This window comes from Oryzias melastigma, linkage group LG16 (assembly GCF_002922805.2).
Source record: "Oryzias melastigma strain HK-1 linkage group LG16, ASM292280v2, whole genome shotgun sequence".
Taxonomy (NCBI): domain Eukaryota; kingdom Metazoa; phylum Chordata; class Actinopteri; order Beloniformes; family Adrianichthyidae; genus Oryzias; species Oryzias melastigma.
Genome location: NC_050527.1, coordinates 4,831,546 through 4,856,713, shown reverse-complemented (window position 1 = coordinate 4,856,713; position 25,168 = coordinate 4,831,546). Strand labels below are relative to the sequence as shown.

Sequence of the window (25,168 nt, the reverse complement as noted above, 5' to 3'; positions counted from 1 at the left end):
AAAATGTAAATTTGAAACTTGAAAAATCTGTTACCATTTAAAAAAAAGTTTATTTTTCCTTTCAACCTTTTTTTTCTGTTTTTCCGTCTTTGCTTTCAGTTCTCTGTTTTCAATTTAAATTAGCTAGAATGCTAAAGGATTGGAATCGCTGCAAATGGAGGGTTAAAATAAAAAAAATCAAATATATATCTTTTTTTCTAACCTTGTCAATGTCTTGACTAAATTCTCTGTTCTTTTTACAAGTCATTTTTTAAATAAAAGCGTGTCTGAGTGATCCCAAACGTTTTGAAAGGTGCAACACTAACAACTAAGCGCTCTGAGCCAAAACACCTTTTATCTCCGATACTGAGTGATGATTTTAACCTTATCTTTTTGCTCTTTGTATCAGAAAGGAGAACGTTGCCAGTGTAACTCAGGCTTCATTGGTCAGATCTGCCAGCTTAGTTTTCACGATGACAGTGGGGCGGGACAGTGGTGGCAGGTGAGTGAGGGGAACCCCTACAATCCTCCGAGAACGGGTTCTGCTGGCGTGTACCTGTCATCTACTGGAGCCTTGTATTTATTTGGTGGTAAGTTTAAGACTCTTTTGTCATCAAGTGTTACTGCTTTAGTGTCACAAAATCAACTTCTGTTTACATTCGGTACAGTGGTCCCTCGCTATAATGTTGCTCATCTTTTGTAGTTGGTAGTTTTGCGTTTTTTTCTTTTAATTCTATAGTATCTATTTTTTTGTGAACTTTGGCAGTTTAATCAATTGAGAAAAGTATAAACGAACTTTTTTTTCTCGAGAAAATGAAATAACTCGTTATAACGAGAAAACAAACTGAGTTTTCTTGAGAAAATGAGATAATCAACAACGAAGAATAGAGCGTCCTCCCCTCTTCCTTTCCCGCACTGATGCCGGGACTTCACCTGTTTTAAGTCTCTTTATTTTCTGGTTAACCACAAAAACAGAAGAACACTCCACAAAAGTTGTCCCTCGAACGCCTTCATGCTGCTTCATGTCCAGCCATCCTCTCTTTATTTTCCTAAAACCTTTAAAAAACCTCAGAATTCAGGGCCCATGAGAATCTTCACATGGTGCGTTCACTGAGCTCCGGACATTAGCGGAGCCAAACAGCCACTCGGCCCAACAGGTCCAACTCAGTCCGCTGCTATGCTTTCATCATTTTTATACAATACACAGCAAAACAAAGCAGTTTAAAAAAAAAAAATCTTTAGCACTATTTAGTCAATTGATTTTATGAGATTCAGTGCTGGTGTTTGAGATTTTCCCTGATAAACTGCTTTGTTTTGCTGCTGTTTTGTCCGGAGTTCAGTGAACGCACCATGCAGAAACGCTCACTCAATCAACATGTTTGTTCGGGGTTTTTAAGGAAATAAAGGGAGGGTGCTGGTGTATGCGGCGGAATTAAGAGGTTTAAAGAGCGTAGATCCACTAATAAATAAAAAATAGACTAAAAACAACGTTTGTGGAGCGTTCTGCTGTTTTTGTTGTAAACCACAAACTACAGAGACTTAAAACAGGTAAAGTTTTTGTCTCCGTGCGTGAATGGGAGAGGGGGACATGCTTCCTTATTCCTTTATTATAACAAGAAAACCAACTTAATTTTCTTGTTATAACAAGATAGTGGATTTCATAATAAGAAAACGATCCAAAACAAAAAAAGTAGAGCAGGCTGTTTTCGGCTCCCGTAGATTTCACCTATTGTGTGTTATTTTCTTGGAAAATAGATGAGGGGACGGTACTTCAAACTAGCATTTTTTTTCTTTTTTTGTGGTAGATATTCCATTATTATCCTGTAGAATTTGACTGAGTTACTAAAAAACCTTTCTTCAATAGAATTAAGATTCATACATACGAGTTTTAATGCATGATGCATTTGTTATAAGTTTTATTTCTTTCTTTTTTTTTTTTTTTAAACCATTGTGTTTTGACTTGTCTTTTCATTTGCAGGATTTGATTTAAATGGAGCTCTTGGAGACTTAATCAAGTACAATTTCACTTCTAACCAATGGGAAAGCAGGTCCTATGGTCATTCCCCTGTAAGTCATTTTTTTCTATACTTTACAAACATTTTTGCATAGATAAACATCTCGTGATCATCAGTTTGTTAAAGTGTTTGCAGATTTTGCCAGTTATATTTTCATGCACAAAATGTCAGCAGTCATAAATTTCCAGTTCATTAAAAACTATCATATATTTATATTTTTTTAATCCCTGCTTTGTGACAGTTGGCTCGGCACTCTCACACAGCAGTAGACTATAAGGGTAACATGGTCATCTATGGAGGAGAATTGGCCAACGGCTCCCTGGCCTGTGATGTCTGGATGTACAGGCCTCTTAATGACGACTGGCAACAACTCGGCTTCTCCAACTCACGTGGTGCCCCGAAGCTGGCTAACCATGCCACCGCTGTAGTAGACAGTTTTATGTATGTCTTTGGAGGTGAGTTTGAGTCTCAGGTTGCAGAGATGGTCGTGTTTAGATAAGCCTTCCACTGAGAAATATATCTCCTGCAGGTCGCACTGAGGAGGACATGTTTTCCTCCACTCTGTATCGGTTTGGGTTGCACGGTTCTGGAAGGTGGGAGACGGTTCAACCAACTGGTGGGAAACCCCCCGCCACTGCCGGCCACTCCATGGTGTTCCACAGCCCATCCAGAACACTGCTTGTTTATGGAGGCCATAGGCCTACCACTGCCAGGTACACACCTGGTCTTTGACGTCTCCAGAAGAGTAGTGGTGGTTTTTAAGTCAGAGGGAACATTTGCTGTTTCATAAATTGACTTTCTACATTGTTTTTATTCCTAAGGTTTAGTGTGAGGGTGAACAGCACTGACGTCTTTCACGTGGACAAGCGCTTTTGGACCTTCTTCCGATCCCGTTTTCCAGCTACTGGTCCCAGAGAGAGAGCGTTCCACACTGCTACTGTCATTGGAAACTACATGGTGGTCTATGGTGAGCCTCTGCTAGCAAGCAGCAGCTTTGTAAACCTTTTCAAGAGTGTTTTGACTGTTTTGTGTGTTTCCCACAGGAGGGAACGTTCACATTCACTACCAAGAAGAAAAATGCTACGACGAGGAAATCTTTTTTTATCATTTGGGGTGTCACCAGTGGGTGTCAACAGGAGATCGATGGTCTTTTAGTGAGTTAGCGTGAAGTTTTTCTACTTTTTAACTGGGAATTTGTAACATTTGTAGATATTAAATGTTTTCTTCTGGTTAGATGGTGAAGCTGTGAGGGGCCGTTACTCCCACGTCGCTGCAGTGATGGAAGGAAGAGTGCTGCTGGTTGCTGGTGGTTACAGTGGTGTTGCTCGTGGAGACCTTGTGGCCTACAAAGTACCACTGTTTGTCAGCAGTGATCAAGGAGACAGGGTGAGTTACAACAGTAAAACCACAATTAGATAAAGGAATGCTTTCTTATAAAAGATCTTACATTGTTTTGTGTGTTCAGGATGCGGTTTGTGCGGAGGCACTCGATGAAAGCATGTGCCTGAAGAACCCAGAATGCAGCTGGTGTGAAGGACGCTGTAGAGAGTACCAGCCCACCAACCCGGTAATATTTCTCAACAATAATTTTTCAGGAACTTCTGCTTTATCCAGAGTTATGAAAACAATGTTTTTAGTTTGTTACAAGCCTATGGGGTCAAATCAGGATTCTTTTAAAAGTAAACAACAAAACAGATTGGAAAAAAATGGAAATATGAAAGCAGTTTTAAACTTGAACAAATTATTGAATATTTGAAAAAAATAAAGTTGAACATTGACAAAAAAAATGTGAAAATAAAAAAAATGTAAATTTGAAACTTGAAAAATCTGTTACCATTTAAAAAAAGTTTATTTTTACTTTCAACCTTTTTTTTTTGTTTTTCCGTCTTTGCTTTCAGTTCTCTGTTTTCAATTTAAATTCAAAGTTTCCTAATTTTCGCTGTTGAGCTGATTCTAATTTTGCTCATTGGCTACAGTGACATTTTTCCCATGATCCCCTAAGAGGTAATGGTGATGTGACTTGTTTTCTGCTACAGAACGTTGTCTGTTTATGTCCCCGCCTCCATCACCCTACTCTGATCAAACTCAGGGAGAGCAGTATCACTACTGTGCAGTTTACCCTCGCTATATCACGGTGAACCTTTTGTGGTCTCGCTGTTTGGTGGAATTATTTCAGCACGACATTGCTGTTGTTTTTGTCAATCAATCTCCTCCGTGCCGTTTGTCTCGCAGATTAGGCCTGAGCAGTTTGACAGCGTTACATAAATCTTCATCGTGGTAACATGTTTGCATCCTAATGTTAGACTTATTTTTCTATGAAAGTTTGATCAGTGAGAATAGAAAATGAGGGAAAAGTGTGAAAATATTCATGTGTTCGGTCACCCTCAGGGAAACATGTCCCCGTAGCCAATGAGCTCAAAGCCCCGCCCCCATGTAAAGCAGCGAAAATCTGAATTGAAACTGAAAACACAGAACTTAAGGCAAAGAATAAAAAGCAAAAAAAAAGAGAAGTTGAAAGTACATATATTATATGTATTATATATTTATATTATTTTTTAAAATGTTAATTTTTTTCAAATGTTCAATAAATTCTTCAAGTTTTCAATATGTATTTTGAGTTTAAAACTGCTTTGAAATATTCAATTTTTTTTTTTTAATTTTCAATCTGTTTTTTTTTTTCGTTCACTTAAGGCGGATCCTGATTTGACCCCATACATGCCTCCTTGAACATTTTTTTAGATGTGTTTTTATTAAAGTAAGTCTTGATTTCATTTGTTGCGCATAACCTGAGTTTTCTGGTCACAGTGTGGCAGCACTGGTTGCCTGGGACTGGCTCGCTTCCTGTCTGACTGTCAGTCCTGTTTGGTGTTCAGTGGCACTCCAGCATCTCTAGCTCGAGCCCCCGGTGAATTTGGCTGGTGTGTTCAGAATGAGTCCTGCCTACCAGTGTCAGGTGAGGCCTAGGGAGGGAGGAAGGAAAATAGGTAAAAAAAAAACAGTTGGGCGTTGACATGGGAGGGATTGGACTCCTGTGAGGCGTGTCCCAAAAATGGAGTTGAATGACTCGACTACACTCGGCTAAGATTGGACACGCTACTCAGGCTTTTCTTTGACTTGCCTGTCCAGTCGTCAACTTTTCATGGTGTGGTGAAGTCGAGCCCTTTTCCTCCTGAGCATGTCTCACACAAGTCAAACAAGGAAACAGCTGTATCAAAGTCATGAAGAGGTCAGATGTGTTTCTGTGTGGCTGACCTCTCCCTCTCGGTCTCGCAGAGCGAAGTGCGTGCCGTGTGGACCAGATCTCAGGGGCGTACGGCTGGTGGGGGGAGCGTACCCTTTTCCTAACCTCCCTCCACTCCTGTCGCACCGAGAACTATGTCCCGGGACTGCACCTGCTCACCTTCCAGCACCCCCGCAACGACTCCCAGCCTGACAAGGTACGGAGTCCTAATCTCGATTGCTCTTTCTGCTGGTTGTAGGTTCCTCCTATGCTCCTTCCTTCACTCCTTTGAGAATCTCAGTCTGCAGCTCAAATATTCTTGTTCTACGATATTTTCCTTATTCATTGAGTTTTCTTTGTTTTCTCTTTTTCGTTTGCATAGAGATGTTTTCTATTCAAGTAGTCAAAAATGTGGCTCAGTTTGTAGAGAATAGTGCTCCTGTTGATGTGTTTTCACCTCCGTCCTCCACTATCCTCCGTTCACCTCGCCCCCTCCACTAGGTGTCCATCCTCCGCAGCACCAATATCATTCTTAGCCCCACCACAGAAATGGATGTAGCTCTACAGTTCAGGGGCTTCATCCACCCGTTGTGGGGTGGGCCTCCACCTGCACCCCCTCCCACAGAGACCGTCTCTTTGTGGGCTCGCATCCAGAGGCTTCATTTCGAGGCTCGAATGGCAGCCGGGCCCAACTCGACCCAACTGGTGAGGAGCATTTCAAATTCAGGTTTTATATCATGTTATGTTTAACCCTTTAACACGTGAGGCGTCGCCGGTGACTCTAAAGCACAAAATCTTTACACGATCAACGTAATTCCGGTAGATTCTGAAGGAGAAAAGCGCCGCTTTTCTCCTTCAGAATCTACCGGAATTACGTTGATCGTGTCAACGGTTTAAAAGTTAAAGTACATCAAAGAACATAAACACTAGATCTCCAGAGTTAAAGGGTTAAAGAAAAAAGTTTTATTGCTCTTTGTTGATTGTTTTTTTCTGCTTTTTCCATGTTTTGCTTTATCGCTGACTCTCCATCAGGAAGTGGTGGGTCGCTGGGGTGCACAGCAAGAAAAAGAGTACAGGATGCTGGTTCGAGCAGATGGGAGCAAATTGTTTTCTAACCTAACCAGAGGTAACCACTACCTCTTCCAAGCTGAGGGCTACCTCAACAACTCAGGCTCAGGACAGACCAGCGAGATGGCTCTGATCTGGAACAGAACATTACCTGGAAGGAGTGTGAGTATTGGTACACAGATGCTTAATTATCAAGTCTTTTTTCATTGTAGTTATTGTATTTTTCTCTTTTTTTTTCATTTCATGTCATAGGAGATCTCCTTTCTGTTCTTGGAGCCGTTCCGCTCAGGTTCCTGCGCAGGATACATGTCTTGCCTGGCCTGTCTGTCTGACCAGTCTTGTGGCTGGTGTCCATCTTTATCCCGCTGTCTGTTGCGTGACAGCCCAGACCTGGAACACTGTCCTGAGGGAGACAAGGGTGAAGGGAAAGGAGACGGTCAGCGCCATCTGCTGTTGGCTCCTCAACACTGCACGCTGTGTGAAGAGTACCGAGATTGTGCTGCTTGTACTCAGGTAGAACATGCTTTTTTTAATATTCAATTTTATCAAAAAAAAGCCTTTATTCTGACACAAACAAAACTAAATATACAGGACCCTTATTGTGAATGGCAAATAAACTCCAGCAAAAAAGGTGACTATCAGTGCAGCAGGCGTGGAAGATTAGAAGGCTCCATATATGATCCAAGAAACTGTCCTAAAGTCTGCAACCAGTGAGTTTAGAAACTCCTTTTTCTAACATATTTATGCCAGATTTTTACATGTTTTATTAAAAAACAAAAGTATAATTTTCTATTCTTGTTCTTCACTCCCTGTTTATTGCAAAGGAGAAAGACGTGTGGCGAGTGCCTCTCAAACTCCAGCCAGTGTGCATGGTGTGAGTCAGCCCAGACCTGCTTCTATTTTGCCGCCTACCTCACAAAATACCCTTTTGGAGAGTGCAGGGACTGGTATGACAGGTAAAAACACATTTATTATGCCTAATTTTAGATTTTACTTGGTAATTATTAATGAACTTGAGCCCAAACATTCATATTCTTTAAATACTTAAAGGATTTGTTGTATTGTCTAGTCTATTTTTTGCTCATATCAATTATGAATAGAACATTTATGATTAATTTAGTGACTTTTTTCTCCTGTTTGTCAGTGTTCATTCCGTTCCTCAGTGTAAACAGTGTTCAGCTTTAAACACATGCACCGACTGCCTGCGGACGTTCCAGTGTGGCTGGTGCGGAGACTACAACAACCCTACGATTGGAAAGTACGTATGACACAAGTTCAATTACAAAAGAGACTTGAATTTAGTTTTAAAGGAATACATCCTTTGTTGTAACTAAAAATGTTTCCTATTTTTCTGCTTATTTCTATTTAATTCATGTTCTCCAATTTTTCCCTGCAGATGTTTGAGGGGAGACTGGGCAGGAGTGGACGATCCGTCTGTTTACAACTGCAGTGTGGCTGTAGCTGAAGCACGGGCTGAAAAGTAAAACGCTTGTTGTTACACATATGTAATGTATTTCCTAAAAAAGTGATAACATATGTTTGCATGGTGCTGACAGATTTTATTTTATGCTATTTATTATATTTTTGTTTTTATATTGTATTTAAAAAAATGTCACGTTTTTTTCATTTTCTTTATGATTTAGATATTTGTGGCAATAATTAAAAGAATAAGCTTTTTATTTTGTTATATTTGCAGCATTTCATATTTCCTTGTCGCCCTTCAGCCCTGAACCGCAGACCTCTGCTCCACCCAGACCGCTCGATATGATGATGGAGTTTGAGCATCTGGAGGAAGAGGAGAAAGATGCCGTCTGGTCTTACCCCACTTGCCCAGACGTAGAGGAATGCAGGCTGGGTCTTCACAACTGTCACGCCTTTGCCACTTGCATTAACACACCCACTTCATATGAGTGCCACTGTGAGAGGGGGTACACAGGAGATGGCACGCTGCACTGCAACCAAACGTGAGATTCCTTCAACATAAAGGTTTTACTCCCATCATTTGTCTGTTCTGGGTTTTTGTATAAAGATTTTTTTTGTCTTTTTTTGCAGATGCTACAATGAGTGTCGGGAGGGTCGGTGCAGCGGTAGCCCACGGTTTGAGTGTGAATGTTCCCTGGGGTGGACATCTGACCCCGCCACTCTGGTCCTGAGTGGAGTGGAATGTGATGTAGACTGTGGATGCAACTTCCACTCCACGTGTATCACTGCTCCGGGGATCTGTGATGAATGCCAAGGTGGGATAAATTTAATTTATGAAAAATACCCCCCTTTTGTCTCACTGTCAGTAAACTTTTATCTTCTCCTTTTCAGACTGGACCACAGGACCTCACTGTGAGCACTGCCGTCCTGGCAGCTTTGGCTCCGCAGTGGCTGGTGGCGGTGGCTGTGTGCCCTGCCAGTGTAACGGACACGGCGACCCTCTTCAAGGATACTGTCATAACCAGACAGGCCAGTGCTACTGCACTCACAACACTCAGGGACCACACTGCGAGTCCTGTCTTCCTGGTTACTATGGAGATCCCAGGTAAGGAATTCTATTTAACCCAAATAGAGATGGAAGAAATATTCCATATTTAAATGACAGAAACTATTTAAAAGCAGCTGAAAACATTCTTACTCTATTGTTTTAGGAGAGCACAGACTTTGTCCCATCCCTTTAAGTTTCTCAGCAAGTTTCTACTGTTTTTGACCTGTTCTTTTTTTAATCATTATATAAACAAAAAAAACTGATATGCTTTAAAAAATAATTTTAATAGTTAATTAATATTTACTAATATGCAGTTAATGGTGATAAACAATTTCTACAAGAAATGCTTTATTTCATTTACTCACTGGATTTTTTTTTAAATGCCAAAAACGGAGAAACAAGTTGAAAAAACATCAAATATTAAATGTTTTTCCTGTTATAATTGGAAAAAAATCTGTCATTGGAACCAGTAAAATTTGTCTTTGTAAAATGTATTAAAATAAGTTCTGATGTTCTGCCCTTTTAGGCTGAAAATGCCATCTTGAAAATAGCTGTTAACTCTAACATTTAGGTGTTTTGAGCTGGTATTTGGAGATATTATATCTAAAAAGAAACATGTACTGCTCAAAAATGTTATGTCTTTATATGTTTCCCCCAAAAATATCTAATTTAAAGCACTTAATCATAGACAGTAATCATCTAAAATAACACTAAAATTACACATTTAAAGATAAAATTGTCTTTATAATTCAATGTAAATTATAAGTTTAATACAAATTTCTGTTTCCACAATTTAAGCAAGCTTGTTTCTTAAAACAAGACCATTCACGAAGGGAATTTCTGGCTAAAAGCTTTTAAGATTTAAAAATTATTTTTTCTTTAGAAGTCTTTTTTTGAAGTCAAATGACTAATCAAATTATTCCAGATTTAGTGTTTTTAAAGAAGTAATTTTATCTCACTGAAAAGTTGCTGGTTAAATGGTAAATGGTAAATGGCGTATACTTGTATAGCGCTTTCTACCCTCCTCGAGGGCCCAAAGCGCTTCACAGTCACAGACCCATTCACCCATTCACACACACATTCACACACTGGTGGTGGTTAATCAGTTCAAGTGTAATAAGATATTTAAAATAGATACTAGCCAGAAATACTAGATTTTGTGTTTTTCAGTGTACTTGACTTTTAATATGATGTTGTTTTTTTTGTCAAATAGGAATAATGGTACGTGCTACCGACAGTGCCAGGGCCGCTCCGTCCTGCTCTCCTCCACATCCTCCTCCACCACGCCCCTATCATCGTCTCTGGGCTGGCGGAGTGGCACAGAAGGGAAAGGAGGACTGTCTCACTGTTTGTGGGTCTTATCCATCACTGACAATCTGAAACCGTGTCCATCTGGATTCTCCTGCCCTCCAATCGCCCTCACTCTTCACCCAGACTCCCACACGTACTGTAAAGTGAGTCCAGAAGCACGCCAGCGCCATGATTGCTCTGCGGCGTAAATATTTCAAGTAAATGAAGTGTGTTGATGTTTAATCCGCAGGGTTCTTATGTTTACGTGTTTGACGGCCTTCCTCGTTTTCTGGGGAACGGAGTGGTGCATTCTGATCACAACCTTATTGGAGCTTTTTGTGGGACCACGATGAGTGAGCCCATCACAGTGGAGGCCACCTCAGGTATAAACATGAAACAGTGTCATCCTAATCCACACAATAATATGTATATTATTATGATCTCAAAGGTTCCCAATATTTTCTTCTCTCTTTTTTTAAGGTGTGATGTCGGTTTACTTTGAAGCCAACGTCACCTCAAACAAACCACAGGGCTTCAATGCGTCTTTCTGGGTCCGGCGATGCCGGCAGAGCTCTGAGGGAGATGAACAGGGATCATCCACGTGTCCGGGTGGAGCCCAGTGCCAGGGGGGGCTGTGCCAGTGTCCTCAGGGGTATGGGGGGCCACACTGTGATCGCCCAATATGCCCCCAGGATTGTGGAGCAGCGGAAGGAAGAGGAGTCTGTAATACAGTAAGATCAAAGCAGTTAAAATCTTGTTTTCTCTTTGGAAATTAAAAAAATAATTTTGCAGATTTAGAAAACAATCTTTAAACTGAAAATTGAAGAGCAAACTTGTATTTTTGTAGTTGTGTTTTTAAATAAATGGAACTTTTCTGTTTTAAAATACTATAAATGAAATAATTCAGCATCTTGTTTGTCCACCCCTCCCAAATGACTTCAGTCTTTGGGGGTGTGTGTATGCTCCAGTAACTGGGCTGGTGCTGACTGCTCGGTTCTGCGGGAGCAAAGCAGTTTGATTTGGGAGACACTGATGGACACCCAACTTATAAAGGTAGAGGCTGAAATGAAAAAAAAAAAAGTGTTTCATCATAAAATTTAAACCAGAGCCCAAACAATATCATGAATGTATATTTTTGTGTTTGCAGAACAAGGCCTACAGGTTCCTCCACAGGATGGGACACACTCTGTTGTCTGGACTGCAGGGAAACATCTGGATGTATGGAGGACTCTCGCTCTCAGAGGGAATTCTTGGCAATGTTTACAGGTAGGCGAGCAAAGCCTGACGTAGAACGTCATATTTGAAAGCATTTCACACTTTATTTAGGATTTTTTACATTTTCTGTATCTTTGTTTAGATATTCTGTGTTAAACCGTAACTGGACTGAAATCATGACAAGTTCTGAGGATGACGGTTCCACTCCAAGCCCCCGGTACCACCATGCCTCTGCCCTGCTGACCGGTTTAAAGTCTACTGCTAAAAGCCATGAAGCGGGCCACAGCCTCATGTTTGTAGTGGGTGGTGTCACTCCAGGAGGTGTTGCCATGGATACATGGAGTCTCAATCTCAGTAGTTTAGTCTGGAAGGAATACAAGGTCAGTGAGTGGCATGAAATTCAATCTAACTTAAAAGTTTAGTTTTAGCCTCAAACATCTGATTATTGTCCTTCTCTGACAGAGCTCAGTGCTGCCCCCAGTGGCAGGCCACACTTTAACAGTGCGCCGAGACTCTTCTCTGCTGCTGATTGGCGGTTACTCTCCAGATAACGGCTTCAACCACCACCTACTCGAGTTCAGACCCCAAACAGGAAACTGGTCTATTGTTGCCCACACAGGCACACCACCTACGGGTTTATACGGCCACTCGGCTGTCTACCACGAGCAGACAGACGCTGTCTATGTGTTCGGAGGGTACCGCTTTCAAGTTGAAACAGTGGAGCCTTCAGGAGAGCTCTACAGTCTGTATTACCCCAACCTTACCTGGTCTCTGCTGGTTCCTTCACGGGGCAATAAGGTAAGAATCTGCAGTTAGTTTCATTTAAGAAACCTGAAAAACATCTATCATTAAACTGCAGGAAATAATTGTTTGTTTTGTTTTCTGTAGCCTCCCTCTCGTTTCTTTCATGCTGCTGCTTTGATCAAAGACACAATGGTTATTATTGGAGGGAGAACGGAAGCTGAAGACTACAGTAACTCTGTGTCCCTGTACCAGATCAACTGTAACACCTGGATAGAACCAAGTAACTCAAGCTTCCTCTAATGATGCATTCACACTGGACGCCATTCGCGCATCAAATTCGCACCTGGCGCCTCTCTTTTGACAGACGTCAAATTTACTGTTCGACGTGTTGTTGCTCCGCCAACGTTTTTCTTCGTTTGTTATCACATCATGAAAAACATGGATGATGTTGAGCGAGTAGCTTGGATTTATGTGTTTTTTGAGAGCTCTACAGAGGCGCCAGCAAGCACGTCACCGGGTCTGGGTTCACCAGATCATTCAGAGTCTCTCTGTGCGGTGTACTTCACTCCTGACGGCCCCATTTGAGCATTACCCAAGAGGGGAGAATGAAAAGTAAAACTGGAGGATTTTTTTCATTATTGTCTTGATGAAAAACACCATAAGCCCATGAAGCTGGAGCAATCGCGCCTGCTGCGATGGCACCCGCGGGGGCTCTCCATTTGCCGGGCAGCTAACCGAGGGCGGGCCAGCGTAGGGAGCTCTGCCGGACCCTCCTAGCTTGCTATGCTGTTTACCGAGCGGCTGCTAGCGTAATCGTTCCAGCTCCATGGGCTCTTTGACAGGCTGTCCAGGGCCTCAGCAGGTTTAGAAAACTGATTGAAGTTCAGGATGAAAATCCTCTCATTGAGCAGCCATATTGGATTTATTTTTCTACCCTTTGATCAATTCACTAAAAATGTCATGTCCTCAAAGCAGAGTCCCAGATTTGTTGACACGCCACGTCAACTCGCCTCGCCCGATCCCCAAATCGTGCCGCAAAACCTCTGTTCATTGACTTAACATTGAAAGTTGATGCCCCTGCCGTGCGAATCACGCCCAGAGTGAATGCACCGCAAGTTTGCACAATAAGGAGAAAGCAACAAAAGTGCTAATTCTGTTTGTTTTCTCAGTCTCTGCCATAGGGAATCCTGTAAACCGCTCCGTGTTGTTGGCCATGACGGAATGGGACGGCCACCTTTTCATGTCAGGTGGTTTCAACGGGGTCACTCTGGGCAGACTAGTGACTCTGTCTGTGCCCTCTGACCCCTGCGCCTTGCTGCCCACACAAGAGGCCTGCAACTCCACCACGAGCAGCTGCATCTGGTGTCGAGGAACCTGTGCTTCTGCAGATGCTGCTGAGAGGTACCTGTGGTTCCTGATGCAGCTCCATCTATGAACTCACTCCATTTAAACTTTCATTTCCTTCAGTTTAGTTTATAGAATTCATCATATTTACACTGTAAACTCTCCCTCTCTGTCAGAACGGGCTGCTACTCTACACTGTCGTGCTCCCCAACTCCACGCCAACCAGACCAGTGTCGAAGGCTGAAGACTTGTAGCGAGTGCCTCGCCCGTCACCCTAAAACCTTTTCTGTTTCATCACAGGTATCACATATCCCTTACTCTACATTAGAAATGCAGATAAAGTACTCCTATCTTTACTTTCCTCCATTTCCCAGCCTGCTTTACAGTGTAAGTGGTGCACAAACTGTCCAGAGGGGGCGTGCATCAGCAGTTCTGTCAGCTGCACCTCTGAGCACGACTGTCGGATCAACCAGAGAGAGATTTTTCTATCGAGCAACTGCACTGAAACGAGCTGCGAGGCCTCCGACTGCCCCAAATGCACGGCGTCTGGGAAATGCATGTGGACCCGGCAGTTCAAGCGCACAGGTACACGGGCTCTGAAGTCTGCTGCTAAAACTTTGGGATAACATTAAGAATTGTTGTTAAATGTCATTTTTGTTGTATTTTCCACTATAAAAACTTGAATGTCACGTTCTTTCTTAAGGAGAGACGAGGCGCATCTTGAGTGTGAACCCCACCTATGACTGGACGTGCTTTAGCTACGCTCTACTCAATGTCTCCCCCATGCAAGTGGAGTCCTCTCCTCCTCTGCCGTGCCCTCCCCCCTGCCACAGCCTGCAGAACTGCAGCTCCTGTCTCGGCTCCAGAGGCTCTGATGGAGGGTGGCAGTACTGCGTGTGGAGCATGGCCCTGCAGCAGGTAGGGTTGGAGCTCCAACTGCTGAATTCAGGTTATTGAAGTGCTGCCAGCTTCATAATCCAGTGATGATTTATTTTTTTTGTTTCCTGTAGTGCATGAGCCCGTCTTTCGTGCCCCTGCGTTGTGAAGCGGGCATGTGCGGTCGATTACTTTCCGGGGGCGACTCCTGCTCTACGGAGTGTTCTCAGCTCACCCAGTGCTCCCACTGCATCGCCAGGCCTCAGTGCGGCTGGTGTGCTATCCCAGGAGGCAATGGGGCTGGACGCTGCATGCAAGGAGGTCTTGATGGTGAGAATATTTGTTAAAATAGTGGTTTAAAAGACTGCAGTCTGTATGTAAAAAGTTTGAAAATAGTTGTTTTTTAACTTGTCCTATAGGCTGGTTTATACTTGAAAGCAATCATAACATCTAGTTTATACTGTTTGCATTTTCTATCGTCTGTACGCGATAACTGTCAACTATACTTTTCAAGCAACGTGATCTTCTCACCGCTCATTTATAACATCATGCTCATACACTTGCTGTATCTGCAAACAGGCTGAGGCAGAAGAGTGTTTTGTGTTCGTCCACCAAGCATAAGCAGATAATACTTGGGCAAAAAAGTAAATAAACAAATTCAGGGCGGCCGTGGTGCAGCGGTAGGGCGGTCGACTCCTGATCAGAAGTGAGCGGGTTCGACTCCCGCCTTGCCTGCCCATTTGTCGAAGTGTCCTTGGGCAAGACACTGAACCCCGAATTGCCTCTGGTGGGAGGTTGGCGCCAGTGTTCGGCAGCGGAGCCACCATCAGTGTGTGAATGTGTGAATGGGTCTGTGACTGTGAAGCGCTTTGGGCCCTCGAAGGAGGGTAGAAAGCGCTATACAAGTATACGCCATTTACCATTTACCATTTAAATTATGTCACACTTTACAGTGTTCCTGCAGGGCCTTAAAAAGTCTCAAAATCATTGGATTTATGAATTTGAAAATAATACCTTAAAAAGCCTTAAAAAAGAGTATTGAATTTTGATTTCTGAGCCTTTAAAGATTGTCCTGCTTGAAACTTCTTTGTTTCACATTTCATGTCAATTTTTTACCACAGTTATTTTGATCAAATGATGTAAATGAACAGCAAGAGAACCAGTTGTCATGCACCGATTCCGCTGAATGCCCACCGCCGGTTTGAAAAAAGAAGAGCGCTGAAGCATCGTGACATAAATCACAAAGAAACTACGGTTTTGATGATAAAACGGGAATAAATTAATAAAATGAGAAATAATATAAATAGACTGAGAAACTGGTCTTAATTTTTGACATGCATAGTCTTAAAAAGGTCTTAAAAAGTCTAACACTTAAACTCGTAGGAACCCTGTTTTACAGCACTGGGGCGATTCCACTCCTGTGGCCGTGCGACCACTACAACGCCAGCGATTACAAAACGCTCTTAAATATAAACTGGTCCTAAGTGTTTAATTAAAATAACTGAGTCTTCACTTATTTTTGCTTCCAGGTGTGAGTGAAGAGGTTTGTCCGCTAGGAAACACTAGTTGGTCTTTCCTGCGCTGTCCACAGGAGGATGAATGTGCGAACGGCCACCATCACTGCAACAGCACCCAGGACTGCCACGACCTGCCTCAGGGATATCACTGCACCTGCAAACACGGTTACATACTCAACAGGTGATCTGTGGGGCTGCAGTCTGAGATTTATTGTAACCTACAGCTTATACACAACCCTCTTACTTTTTTTTTAATTTTTTTTACCTTGCAGTCTTTCTGGTCAATGTGAGCCGGTGTGTGCACAAGGTTGTGTCAATGGAACGTGCACATCTCCAGGAAACTGCCAGTGCCACTTCGGCTTTGTCGGGGACAACTGCTCCTCTCAGTGCAGCTGTAACAAACACAGTAACTGTGAGAGCGCCAGCAGACCGGACGTCTGTCTGCAGTGCCACAATAACACCATAGTAAGCATTTGTTAACAGAATGTGCAGTGTTTAACATACGCTACTGTTCAGATGTTTGGGGTCACTTAGATTAGCAAAACTTTAAATAAAAAAAAAATATTTCTAACCTTGTCAATGTCTTGACTATATTTTCTATTCATTTTACAACTCATTTGATAAATACGTGAGTTATAATGGAAAACACAAAACTGTCAGGGTGACCCCAAACTTTTGATCGAATGTATGTTAGTGATGCCACATTATTTTAAGAGTCGACTAATTACCGATTATTTTTTTCCGAACTGGATGTAAAGCACACATATTAACCATCATTGACTTTACAATAACTAAAAACTAGATATGTAGCATTACCTGCAGAAAATGCTAGTTTGAATGTTGTAAGCTGAATTTGGCCGCTGAAGATGCTTCAATTGATGGATGAAAATGCTGAAGCTGAAAGCCAGCCAGAAATATTAGTTAAAAGCTAAATTAGGCAAAAAAAAAAAATCAAAAATTAGCCAAAATAGCTATCATGAAGCTGAAACATTAGCCAAACTCCAAAAATAGCTTAAAAACCCAAATAAAAGCCAAAGTAGTCCCAAAAGCTAGCATTATTCCATTATAACTTTCCACTTAACTACACTCCAGCTACATATAATATAAAGTAACAATTAATCGACTATTAAATTAATCGTCAACTATTTAAATAGTCGATTAGTGGTCGATTAATTGACTAATCGTGGCAGCCCTAGTGTATGTGAATCAATTTATAGATATTTATTTGATATATTTTGTTCTTTTTAGGGTACACATTGTGAAAAATGCAAGCCACTTTTTGTAGGCTCTGCAAAAGGGGGAGGATCTTGTCGTCCTTGTCGGGAGTTTTGTCAAGGAAACAGTGATGTGTGTCTGTCGCGGGACGAAGACGTAAAGGCTCGTGATGATCCTCAGTCTTTCCCTGTGGATCCTGACCACGTAAGCACCTCAACTGAAAAAAAAAACAGTTTACTGAATCATCTTGTTTATTGTCTGAAACCATTTTTGTCTTTCTTTTTGCTTTTTCAGATTCAAATGTGGGTGTATGAAGGCCCCACGGAGGAAAACGCTGTTTGTGTGAATTGTCAAAATAACAGCTTTGGGGACAAATGTGACAGCTGTCACAGCGGTTACTTTTTAATTGATGGAAAGTGTACAAAGTGAGTAATATTTGCTGCTCACCTGCATTGCAGTTTGAGAAAAGCTACAGTGCAATATTTGCTAGACATTTAAAATGGCGTTGAGGCTTGAAGTGTTGATTTATTGCAGATGCCAGTGTAACGGCCATGCAGACACGTGTGATGGAAAGGATGGGTCAGGGTGCCCCTGCCAGAACAACACAGAGAGCCCCCCCTGCCTCAGCAGTCCTCAGAACGACCGCAAAGACTGCTACAAACAGCAGGTACGCACATACATGTCGTAGAGTAACGTTTGTGCGTTTTTTTCTGGATCATCAAGTTTTCTCTTATTGTGCTTCTTCCATCTAGTGCTCCAAATGCAAAGACTCCTTCAATGGCACGCCGATAAATGGACGTCAGTGCTACCGTCAGTTCAACGTGGACACAGAGTGCTGCTTTGACCCCACGTCCCAAACAAACTGCTTTCACACAACTATCCGCAACCTGCCCAAGGGTCGCACCGTGTTCTTTGCTGCGCAGCCAAAGTTCACAAACGTGGATATTCGGGTCACAATAGACGTGACCTTTGGAGAGGTGGAGGTGTACGTGTCCAACTCGCATGATACCTTCATCGTGGATGCGGACAAACACACAGGAATTCACACCATCAGGATAGAGGAGGAATCAGTGACTCGTGGAATGAACACGTGGGCGGAAAAAGACTCTCCTCCGTCCCCGATAAAAGTGTTTGCTAATTCCTCGTCCAGCTTGGGAGGTCCCGTGCTCTCTAACACTCCACTGCAGCTGCAAGCCAAGCCTCCAGCTGCAGAGAGGGAAATCCGAGAGGAACGCTCTGAGGGACTCATTACCTACATAACTGTGTGGAAGCCGCAGACCGTGCTCATAGTCAGAAGAGTTCGAGACCGCGTGGTCATAACCTTCCCGCATGAAGTGCACTCCCTGAAGTCGAGTCGCTTCTACATCGCTCTGAGAGGCGTGGGAACCGAAAACCAAAACGGAGAATCTCAGGGTCTCCTGTTCCTGAGACAAGACCAGGCCCACATCGACCTTTTCGTCTTTTTCTCCGTTTTCTTCTCCTGCTTTTTCCTTTTCCTGTCCGTCTGTGTTCTCCTGTGGAAGATAAAGCAGTTCCTGGACTTCCGGCGGGAGCAGCGTCGCCACATTCAGGAGATGACCAAAATGGCATCCAGGCCTTTTGCTAAACTCACCATATACCTTGAGCCGGAGGAGCCCCAGCTCATCTATCTGCCCTCCACGGGTGGAGGCGTGGGGGGCAGCACTGTAACACTCGCTCATGCTCGCACGGGCAAGCTAGGCGGAGTGGTGGTGGGCCAAAGGGGCAGGGCGGGACCTGTGTCCTATAAACATGAGCCGGGCTCTGGACCAACCGCCCACCATCACCTCACCTTAGGAGGAGGAGGCGGCAACAATGGACAGCATCTACCACTGCACTACTTGAACACTCATCACTACGCCAGCACCACCACTGGCCCCCAAGTCCCGCATCATCATCATCCATCCACCTACAGCGGCTACCAGCACTTTTGTCGTTCCGACCCTTTCCTCTCCCAGCTCATGGGCTTCTCCTATTCCTCCTTTAAGGTGGGGCCCATCACCTTAGAGCCCACAGATGACGGCATGGCCGGAGTGGCTACTGTCCTGTTCCAGCTCCCGGGGGGAGTCCTGGCTCCAAATCGTGCCTGTTTGGGTTCTGCACTGGTCACTTTGCGTCAGAATCTGCAAGAGTACTGTGGCCACGGTAGTGGAGGAGGTCACCCAGGGGCAGGTGTGGGGCGTAAGGGGCTGCTGGGTCATCAGCACCTGACCACAATGGCTATGTAGGAAAGCAAGCAACACATTAAAAAAAGAAAAAATAAGACATAGTGTATGAAATTGTTCGAAAGCTTCACAGCTGCAAGGCAAACTCCAAAAAGAAGTAGTTACTGTAAATCCGAGTCGAGAATTTTGAACAAAGATGTACATACGCTGCATAAACATGAAGAAAGTGTCTTTTATTGTATGATCTCTTGCTATTCTGCATTTCAATGCTTTACATGACCAAGTCGGCTGTCTCTAAAAATGCACTACAAATGCTACACAAATCAACGTTGACCTGTTGTATACTGTATGTAATCTCTACACAGGTATTAGCAGATTTAAAAAAACTCCAAAAATAATATAATTGACCATAAATGGTATGAAGGAAAATAAATGATATGAAAAATATATCAATTTCTGTAAGCTTTTAAACAGATTTGCGCTTTATACCCCACAAAATGACAATCAAAAAATCCTAACGAGAAATTCAAATTGTTTCAAAATAATGTGCTCGTCCGGTGCAGGAAAAATACAAAAGTCTGTTGCTTGCAAGTTGTTTTGCTTTTATTTGTGAGTCAAATTGAGTGATTTAGAACTGTACCTGGGTATATACAAATCTGCTAAGCTACATGTTTCTGTTGGACTGACTTGTGTATGTTTTTGCATATTCATATTCATGCTGTTGCATTGTTTTTTTTATCTGCCTTCACTTCTTGCCTTTTTTTGTGAGTCGACTGGCTTACTCTTAATACTTGTAACGGAAGTGTAATGTGTATTCTGTAGTTCTGCAGATGTACATTTTTTCATTGTTTTGATTGAACACTATGAGGGAAGATGTTCTCATTGTTTTCACCTCAACAATTAGATATTGTTTAACTATTCCATACAAATATGCTCTTTTGAAACTGTTACTTTAAATTTTACTCTGATATGTCCGCTCTAACTGGTTATTGTGGTGGCTCTTCAGAATCCTCATGTAGATGATTGTATTTGTCATAAACTGGATTGAAGAAAAAATGAATTTGATACAAAAAAAATGTGTTTGCAAAGTGTTAGTCTATTGAAACTACATTACCAGTGCAGAAGAGTTACATGTGAAAGGTTTCTAAATGTATTATGTTTGTTTTTCTTTTTTTGCACTGTAAGGAGCCCGTGTGTCCCGCTGTCTACAAATGGCATCCAGTTGGATGAAATCAGAATGGTGCTGCTGGCTTTTTATTTGACAAAAACAAATGTTTTATTTTGTTTGTGAGCTTCAGAAAAGTTTAGCAAAGTGAAACTCTGATCATATTTACAACCCTCCATAAGAAAGCATAAAACACTTTACATGCATGTAGCTTTATTTTTGTACATACCTTTTTGTTTGAGTTTTTTTTTTCTTTTTTTAAAAGAAGGGAACAGTATTATTGAAAAGATGGAAAGAATATTAAATGTCCCAAATCAGCTCAATAAAGTCTGCAACATTTTTGCCCTGTCTTGTTCTTTTTAATCTAGTGTCTATAAATTAAGAAAATCACTTAAGTAAATTAAAAAAAAAAGATGATTAAGTAAGTCTAAGTTAAGAATGAAAGCAGTGGAAGAAACATGTTAGAAACGAAGAAAGAAAATTTGAATTCACAAAAACGATGCGGTCCCTTTAAAGGAACTGAGGTCAAAGCTGATTGGCTGGTTCACAGGAAGTCAGTAGTGCTTTTCCCGTGATGCTCTCGATAAACAACTGAGCAGCCAGAGAATGAAGGCCGGGTTAAACAAATGCAAATTGCTCAGTTAAAATAGCTTCGTTTACAAATGTAAGTACCATTTTTAATCGTAAAATAAAAGTATATTTTAATTGTTATTTAGCTGTAAGGCAGCGGGAACTAGTTTATATAGAACTGTTGTGACAAATGCTAATGTTAGCTAACACTCAATTAGATTAAACCATTGCTTCTTATTGTTATTTTCTTATTTTTTCTTTAATATATTTTGCCAGCTACAGCATTGACTTTAGAGTGTGTGTGTTTTTTACATTTTTAGTTGGCGAAAAAGATGAAAACCGCGGAAAAAGAAGAAAACAGAGAAGAAAGACATCACGACGAAATCACAGTGAAAACAGAAGTGGATCAGGACGAAGAAGAGGAGGAGGAGGAGGAATACACCAACGGAGATGATCTGAACATTCTGATAAAGGAGGAACCACACTCACCCGAAATCTGCGACGAGCACGGCGAAGATGCGTCCAGCTGCTCCGCCGCTGACAGGAGAGATGGCCTCCATCTGCAGGAGGACACCAAACAGGAGTTCGACTCTGAATATGCTGCTGTCAAAGAGGAGGAGGAGGAGGAGGAGGAGGAAGAGGAGGAATCTGACTCCTGGATTAAAGAGGAAATACTGAGTGAAAATGAGGCTGAAGAGGAGGATTCCAGCAACATCCAGGATGAGCTGGAGGAAGAAGAGGAGACCTGTACAGGTACAAGCTGTTCCTCAATTATCCTAAAATAACAGTCACAATTCTGATGAAAATAACTCTGAGATATAAAATAATCATCATTTGTATGAAACCATTTTTTTTTAAATGTGAAAAACTACTAAGAATCCTTTTATAAATGAAAGCAGTTCATTAATGTTCACATCAATTTATAAAACATTTATAGAATCTTCATAAATTGATTTGGAAAGGTATGTTACTTTTTAACAATCCGTTTCTTCTTCAGAAAAAATACATATTTTGTTAAATTCAGTCATTTTTTCTTCCTTTAAGAAATATTAAAAACATCCTTCCATCAAAATAAGTGATACTGAGAAATTTCTAAAAGAGTCAACCTATAAATCGAGTTAATCAGGTTTATAAGACTTTTTCATCTGAACTTACCTGTAGCTTTAAAAGATCCCATTGATGATCTCACTGGTAAAAACAAAACTCTTCTGCAGTTTTTCATGAACTGAAACATTCTTACATGATGCCTAATTTTAATTTATTTTTAAAAAGTGCATTCCTTGAGTTTGGTGGGTAACTTTAGGGGTCCTAAAAATCAATGTTTTCCATCCCCGAGTGTACACTGCCCTCCATGTTTTATTCGTGTTACCTTGCTTATTGCACATAATGACATAATGACTATCGCTAAAAGCGAGTGTGTGTTGTTCAAGGGAGGATTAAAAAAAAATGCAGGACATTGAGTTGAGAATGGGTTTTTGTATATAAACATTGAACCTATTGGTTGAAATTGAACTGAAGGTTTTCAGTCAGGAGTCTGCAACCTGCGGCTCCAGAGACACATGGAGGTTAACCAAAATTAAGGCAGATTTTTTTTTATATATTTGAACAATTTCAAGGATTTTAAATTCAGTTTATGACTTGAAAATTTTCCAAAGGTCCCTTAATGAGCTCTGGTTTAATGGGATGTTAGATTTCCACATTTCTGACCGAAATACATACTATAAAATGTTTTTCATTTTTGTCACTGCTGAGATTACACTACCAATTCCTACATTTACTGCAGTGAGATAATCTTATTTGATCTTGAAAGGAAGTCATGTGCACCTCTGTCAAAAGTTAGAAACAATTTCATATCTTGAAGAAAAAAAAAATCTTTTTTATTGTTTTCGTGTTTTATTTATGCCAAAAAGAACAACATTTCATCCATATTTGTCATAATAGTACATAAATACAAATCAGTGTTTTATTTTTCTAAAGGTTGAGGTAAGAATTTACTGCTCCAACTGGGTTATTGTCTGTGACAAATCAACCCAAGTGGCTCTTGAAGAGTTGAAGGTTGAAGACTTCTGCTTATAGGTCAACAGATTGTGGCTTAAGAAGAAACATGAAAATGAAAAAAAAAACACTTGAATCGCTTTACAATTTTCACCAGGAACTGAGACTCACCTGAGCTGTTGTTAAATAAATCCATAGTTGAAGCTCACTTCATAAATAAAAACTTTTGTGCTTAAAATTTTTGGAGTCAAATTTGGATCTTTGACGTCAGATTCACATGGGCTAAGCTTTAACAGACTATTCAGTATTTCAGCCTCAACTTTTAACCTTTTGTGAAAATATTTGCACTATAAAAAAGGGAATCAATAATACTGATGACGAAGGGTGCCGCTCCTTTAAAATGATGTATAGATATTTAAAAAATAAAAAGTTTAACATCAAAATACAAATATTACATTTAAAATGAACAGTTTGGATGCTTCCCTAATAATGATCTATTTTTCATTCCTGCATGAATAAAGAAATATAAAAGAAAATTCAGTCTCTTGTTAATTTCCTTTTGCGATCTGTTTGTCTTCTTCTCGCTTAGAGTCTTCATCCGAGTTTTTTCCATGTCCTCACTGCACTGTCTCCTTCACTGACTTGGACTTCTTGGAGAAACACGTTAAGTGGGTCCATCAAAAGGAATACCTTAATAATCTCAAAAAATGCCTCCCAAACCAAACCCTAAACTTCGTGGCCAAACACCCCTGCACCATTTGCAACACAACCTTTAAATCTAAAGTACGCCTCAGCATCCACATACGCGAGGTCCACCCTTCTGCTCCTCCTCGAAGGCTGCATCCATGCCCGACCTGCGCCCGCAGCTTCCAGTACCTGAAGAACCTGAAGAACCACTGTCAGCGCTGGCACAGCATGTCAGTGGTCACGAGGGGAGGGCATCTCAGCTGCGCGGACTGTGGGAAGAGCTTTAAAGCTACCTGGGGTCAGGGGCCTCATTTGTGTCACCAAGCAGATGCTGCTAAATCTGAAGATAAGCCCATTTGTCTGGATACCGGCGTGCAGTGCCGAGTTTGCGGGAAGAAGGTGCGGACACCCCAAAGCCTGGTGGACCACATGCGCACCCACACGGGCGACCGGCCGTTCGCCTGCAAGGACTGTGGGAGGCGGTTCGTGGAGCGCAGCAGCTGGCGGCAGCACATGAAGATACACACAGGAGAGAAGCCCTTCAAATGCGAGGTGTGCGGCAAGGCTTTCGTCCGGTCGCACCACCTCAGGTGCCACCTAACCACGCACTCTGGCAAGAAGGAATACTCCTGCCCCGAGTGTGGAAAGGAGTTTGGATTCAAGTCCAGCTTGGACCTTCACGTGAGGACGCATTCGAGCGAGAAGCCCTTTCACTGCGGCGTGTGTGGAAAGAGCTTCAACACTCGGAGGAACCTGAGGGTTCACGCCAAACTTCACAACAGCGAAAAAGCTCACCAGTGTGGGGACTGCGGGCTGAAGACTGGAGATCTCGGGGCTTTAAAAATACACTTGCGGACACACACCGGAGAAAGGCCGTACCACTGCACGGTGTGCGGCAACCGCTTCATCCGCCTGTCCCACCTGCGGAACCACCAGCGAACCCACACCGGCGAGAGACCGTACAAATGCGACGAATGCGACAAGAGCTTCACTCAGTCTGGGGACTTGGTGAAGCACAAAAGGATCCACTCTGGAGAGAAGCCCTTCGAATGCCCGGAGTGCCACCGCTGCTACACGTCCTCCGGTGACCTCGGCAAGCACAGGAGAAGCCACACTAACCTGCGTCCCTACACCTGTAAGGAATGTGGAAAGAGCTTCCGCCTGTCAGGCCATTTAAAAACACACATGTTGACGCACACTGGCGAAAAGCCGTACTCCTGCCCTAACTGCCTCCGCAGGTTTGCACGCTCTCACCATCTCTCCGGACACGTGGCAAAGTGTCGCTGAGTCCTCCGGAGACGGGCAGGAACAAGGATGAGCTCAAGAACTGTATCTAACACTAGACTACAACAAATCTATGTAAGTATTAACTAAGCTCTAATTATTTATTAACTTTGTGTAACACTATTGATTCAAAATATTAAATTATGCCCAAACAACCAATGATATCACATGTAATCTTTTTCTACTTTTCCCCTAACATGTATGTTTGTTTGCAAAACCCTAATTTCAATGAAGACTCTAGAAAGTGTTATGAAGAAGAGTTGAGCAGACGGTTCATTTCCTTCGTAGCTAAATTCAGTGTAAATCATTAATAAATTATTTCTCAGATGCA

General features: G+C 42.1%; 2 protein-coding genes and 1 long non-coding RNA gene across 4 annotated transcripts in view; 2 read left to right on the top strand and 1 right to left on the bottom strand.

The window, feature by feature from the left end:
- The window catches only part of megf8 (multiple EGF-like-domains 8), a 24,010-nt gene extending 3,367 nt beyond the window's left edge, over positions 1-20,643 (top strand). Inside the window, exons 5-43 of the mRNA XM_024267717.2 lie at positions 389-569; positions 1,958-2,046; positions 2,236-2,449; positions 2,524-2,707; positions 2,816-2,961; positions 3,038-3,148; positions 3,229-3,380; positions 3,460-3,561; positions 4,800-4,947; positions 5,268-5,431; positions 5,716-5,919; positions 6,247-6,444; positions 6,535-6,795; positions 6,874-6,992; positions 7,107-7,238; positions 7,427-7,540; positions 7,679-7,762; positions 8,007-8,246; positions 8,335-8,519; positions 8,596-8,809; positions 9,966-10,206; positions 10,293-10,425; positions 10,523-10,773; positions 10,985-11,095; positions 11,190-11,308; positions 11,400-11,637; positions 11,720-12,055; positions 12,146-12,281; positions 13,171-13,402; positions 13,522-13,645; positions 13,720-13,930; positions 14,049-14,263; positions 14,356-14,551; positions 15,751-15,919; positions 16,011-16,203; positions 16,987-17,157; positions 17,248-17,378; positions 17,488-17,620; positions 17,706-20,643. Coding sequence (XP_024123485.1) covers positions 389-569; positions 1,958-2,046; positions 2,236-2,449; positions 2,524-2,707; positions 2,816-2,961; positions 3,038-3,148; positions 3,229-3,380; positions 3,460-3,561; positions 4,800-4,947; positions 5,268-5,431; positions 5,716-5,919; positions 6,247-6,444; positions 6,535-6,795; positions 6,874-6,992; positions 7,107-7,238; positions 7,427-7,540; positions 7,679-7,762; positions 8,007-8,246; positions 8,335-8,519; positions 8,596-8,809; positions 9,966-10,206; positions 10,293-10,425; positions 10,523-10,773; positions 10,985-11,095; positions 11,190-11,308; positions 11,400-11,637; positions 11,720-12,055; positions 12,146-12,281; positions 13,171-13,402; positions 13,522-13,645; positions 13,720-13,930; positions 14,049-14,263; positions 14,356-14,551; positions 15,751-15,919; positions 16,011-16,203; positions 16,987-17,157; positions 17,248-17,378; positions 17,488-17,620; positions 17,706-19,199 — 8,076 coding nt within the window. The 3' untranslated portion in view covers positions 19,200-20,643. The remainder of the gene's footprint in view (positions 1-388; positions 570-1,957; positions 2,047-2,235; positions 2,450-2,523; positions 2,708-2,815; positions 2,962-3,037; positions 3,149-3,228; positions 3,381-3,459; positions 3,562-4,799; positions 4,948-5,267; positions 5,432-5,715; positions 5,920-6,246; positions 6,445-6,534; positions 6,796-6,873; positions 6,993-7,106; positions 7,239-7,426; positions 7,541-7,678; positions 7,763-8,006; positions 8,247-8,334; positions 8,520-8,595; positions 8,810-9,965; positions 10,207-10,292; positions 10,426-10,522; positions 10,774-10,984; positions 11,096-11,189; positions 11,309-11,399; positions 11,638-11,719; positions 12,056-12,145; positions 12,282-13,170; positions 13,403-13,521; positions 13,646-13,719; positions 13,931-14,048; positions 14,264-14,355; positions 14,552-15,750; positions 15,920-16,010; positions 16,204-16,986; positions 17,158-17,247; positions 17,379-17,487; positions 17,621-17,705) is intronic.
- LOC112143738 lies at positions 6,481-21,488 on the bottom strand. Its single transcript, XR_002918790.1, has 5 exons — positions 21,361-21,488; positions 16,004-16,130; positions 15,735-15,892; positions 10,557-10,763; positions 6,481-6,685 (listed from the first exon to the last, which is right to left on the bottom strand). It is a non-coding gene; the product is annotated as an uncharacterized LOC112143738 (long non-coding RNA).
- Positions 20,829-25,168, top strand: LOC112143659 (oocyte zinc finger protein XlCOF6). 2 transcript variants are annotated; one of them, XM_024267800.2, is made up of 4 exons: positions 20,829-20,965; positions 21,192-21,624; positions 23,456-24,688; positions 24,792-25,168. In XM_024267800.2, exons 2-4 carry the CDS (start codon positions 21,204-21,206, stop codon positions 24,869-24,871), a joined length of 1,734 nt encoding a protein of 577 aa, XP_024123568.1. In that variant the 5' UTR covers positions 20,829-20,965; positions 21,192-21,203; the 3' UTR covers positions 24,872-25,168. The 2 variants fall into 2 exon arrangements, with proteins under 2 accessions (XP_024123568.1, XP_024123567.1); XM_024267799.2 differs by having other exon boundaries at positions 20,830-20,965; positions 23,456-25,168.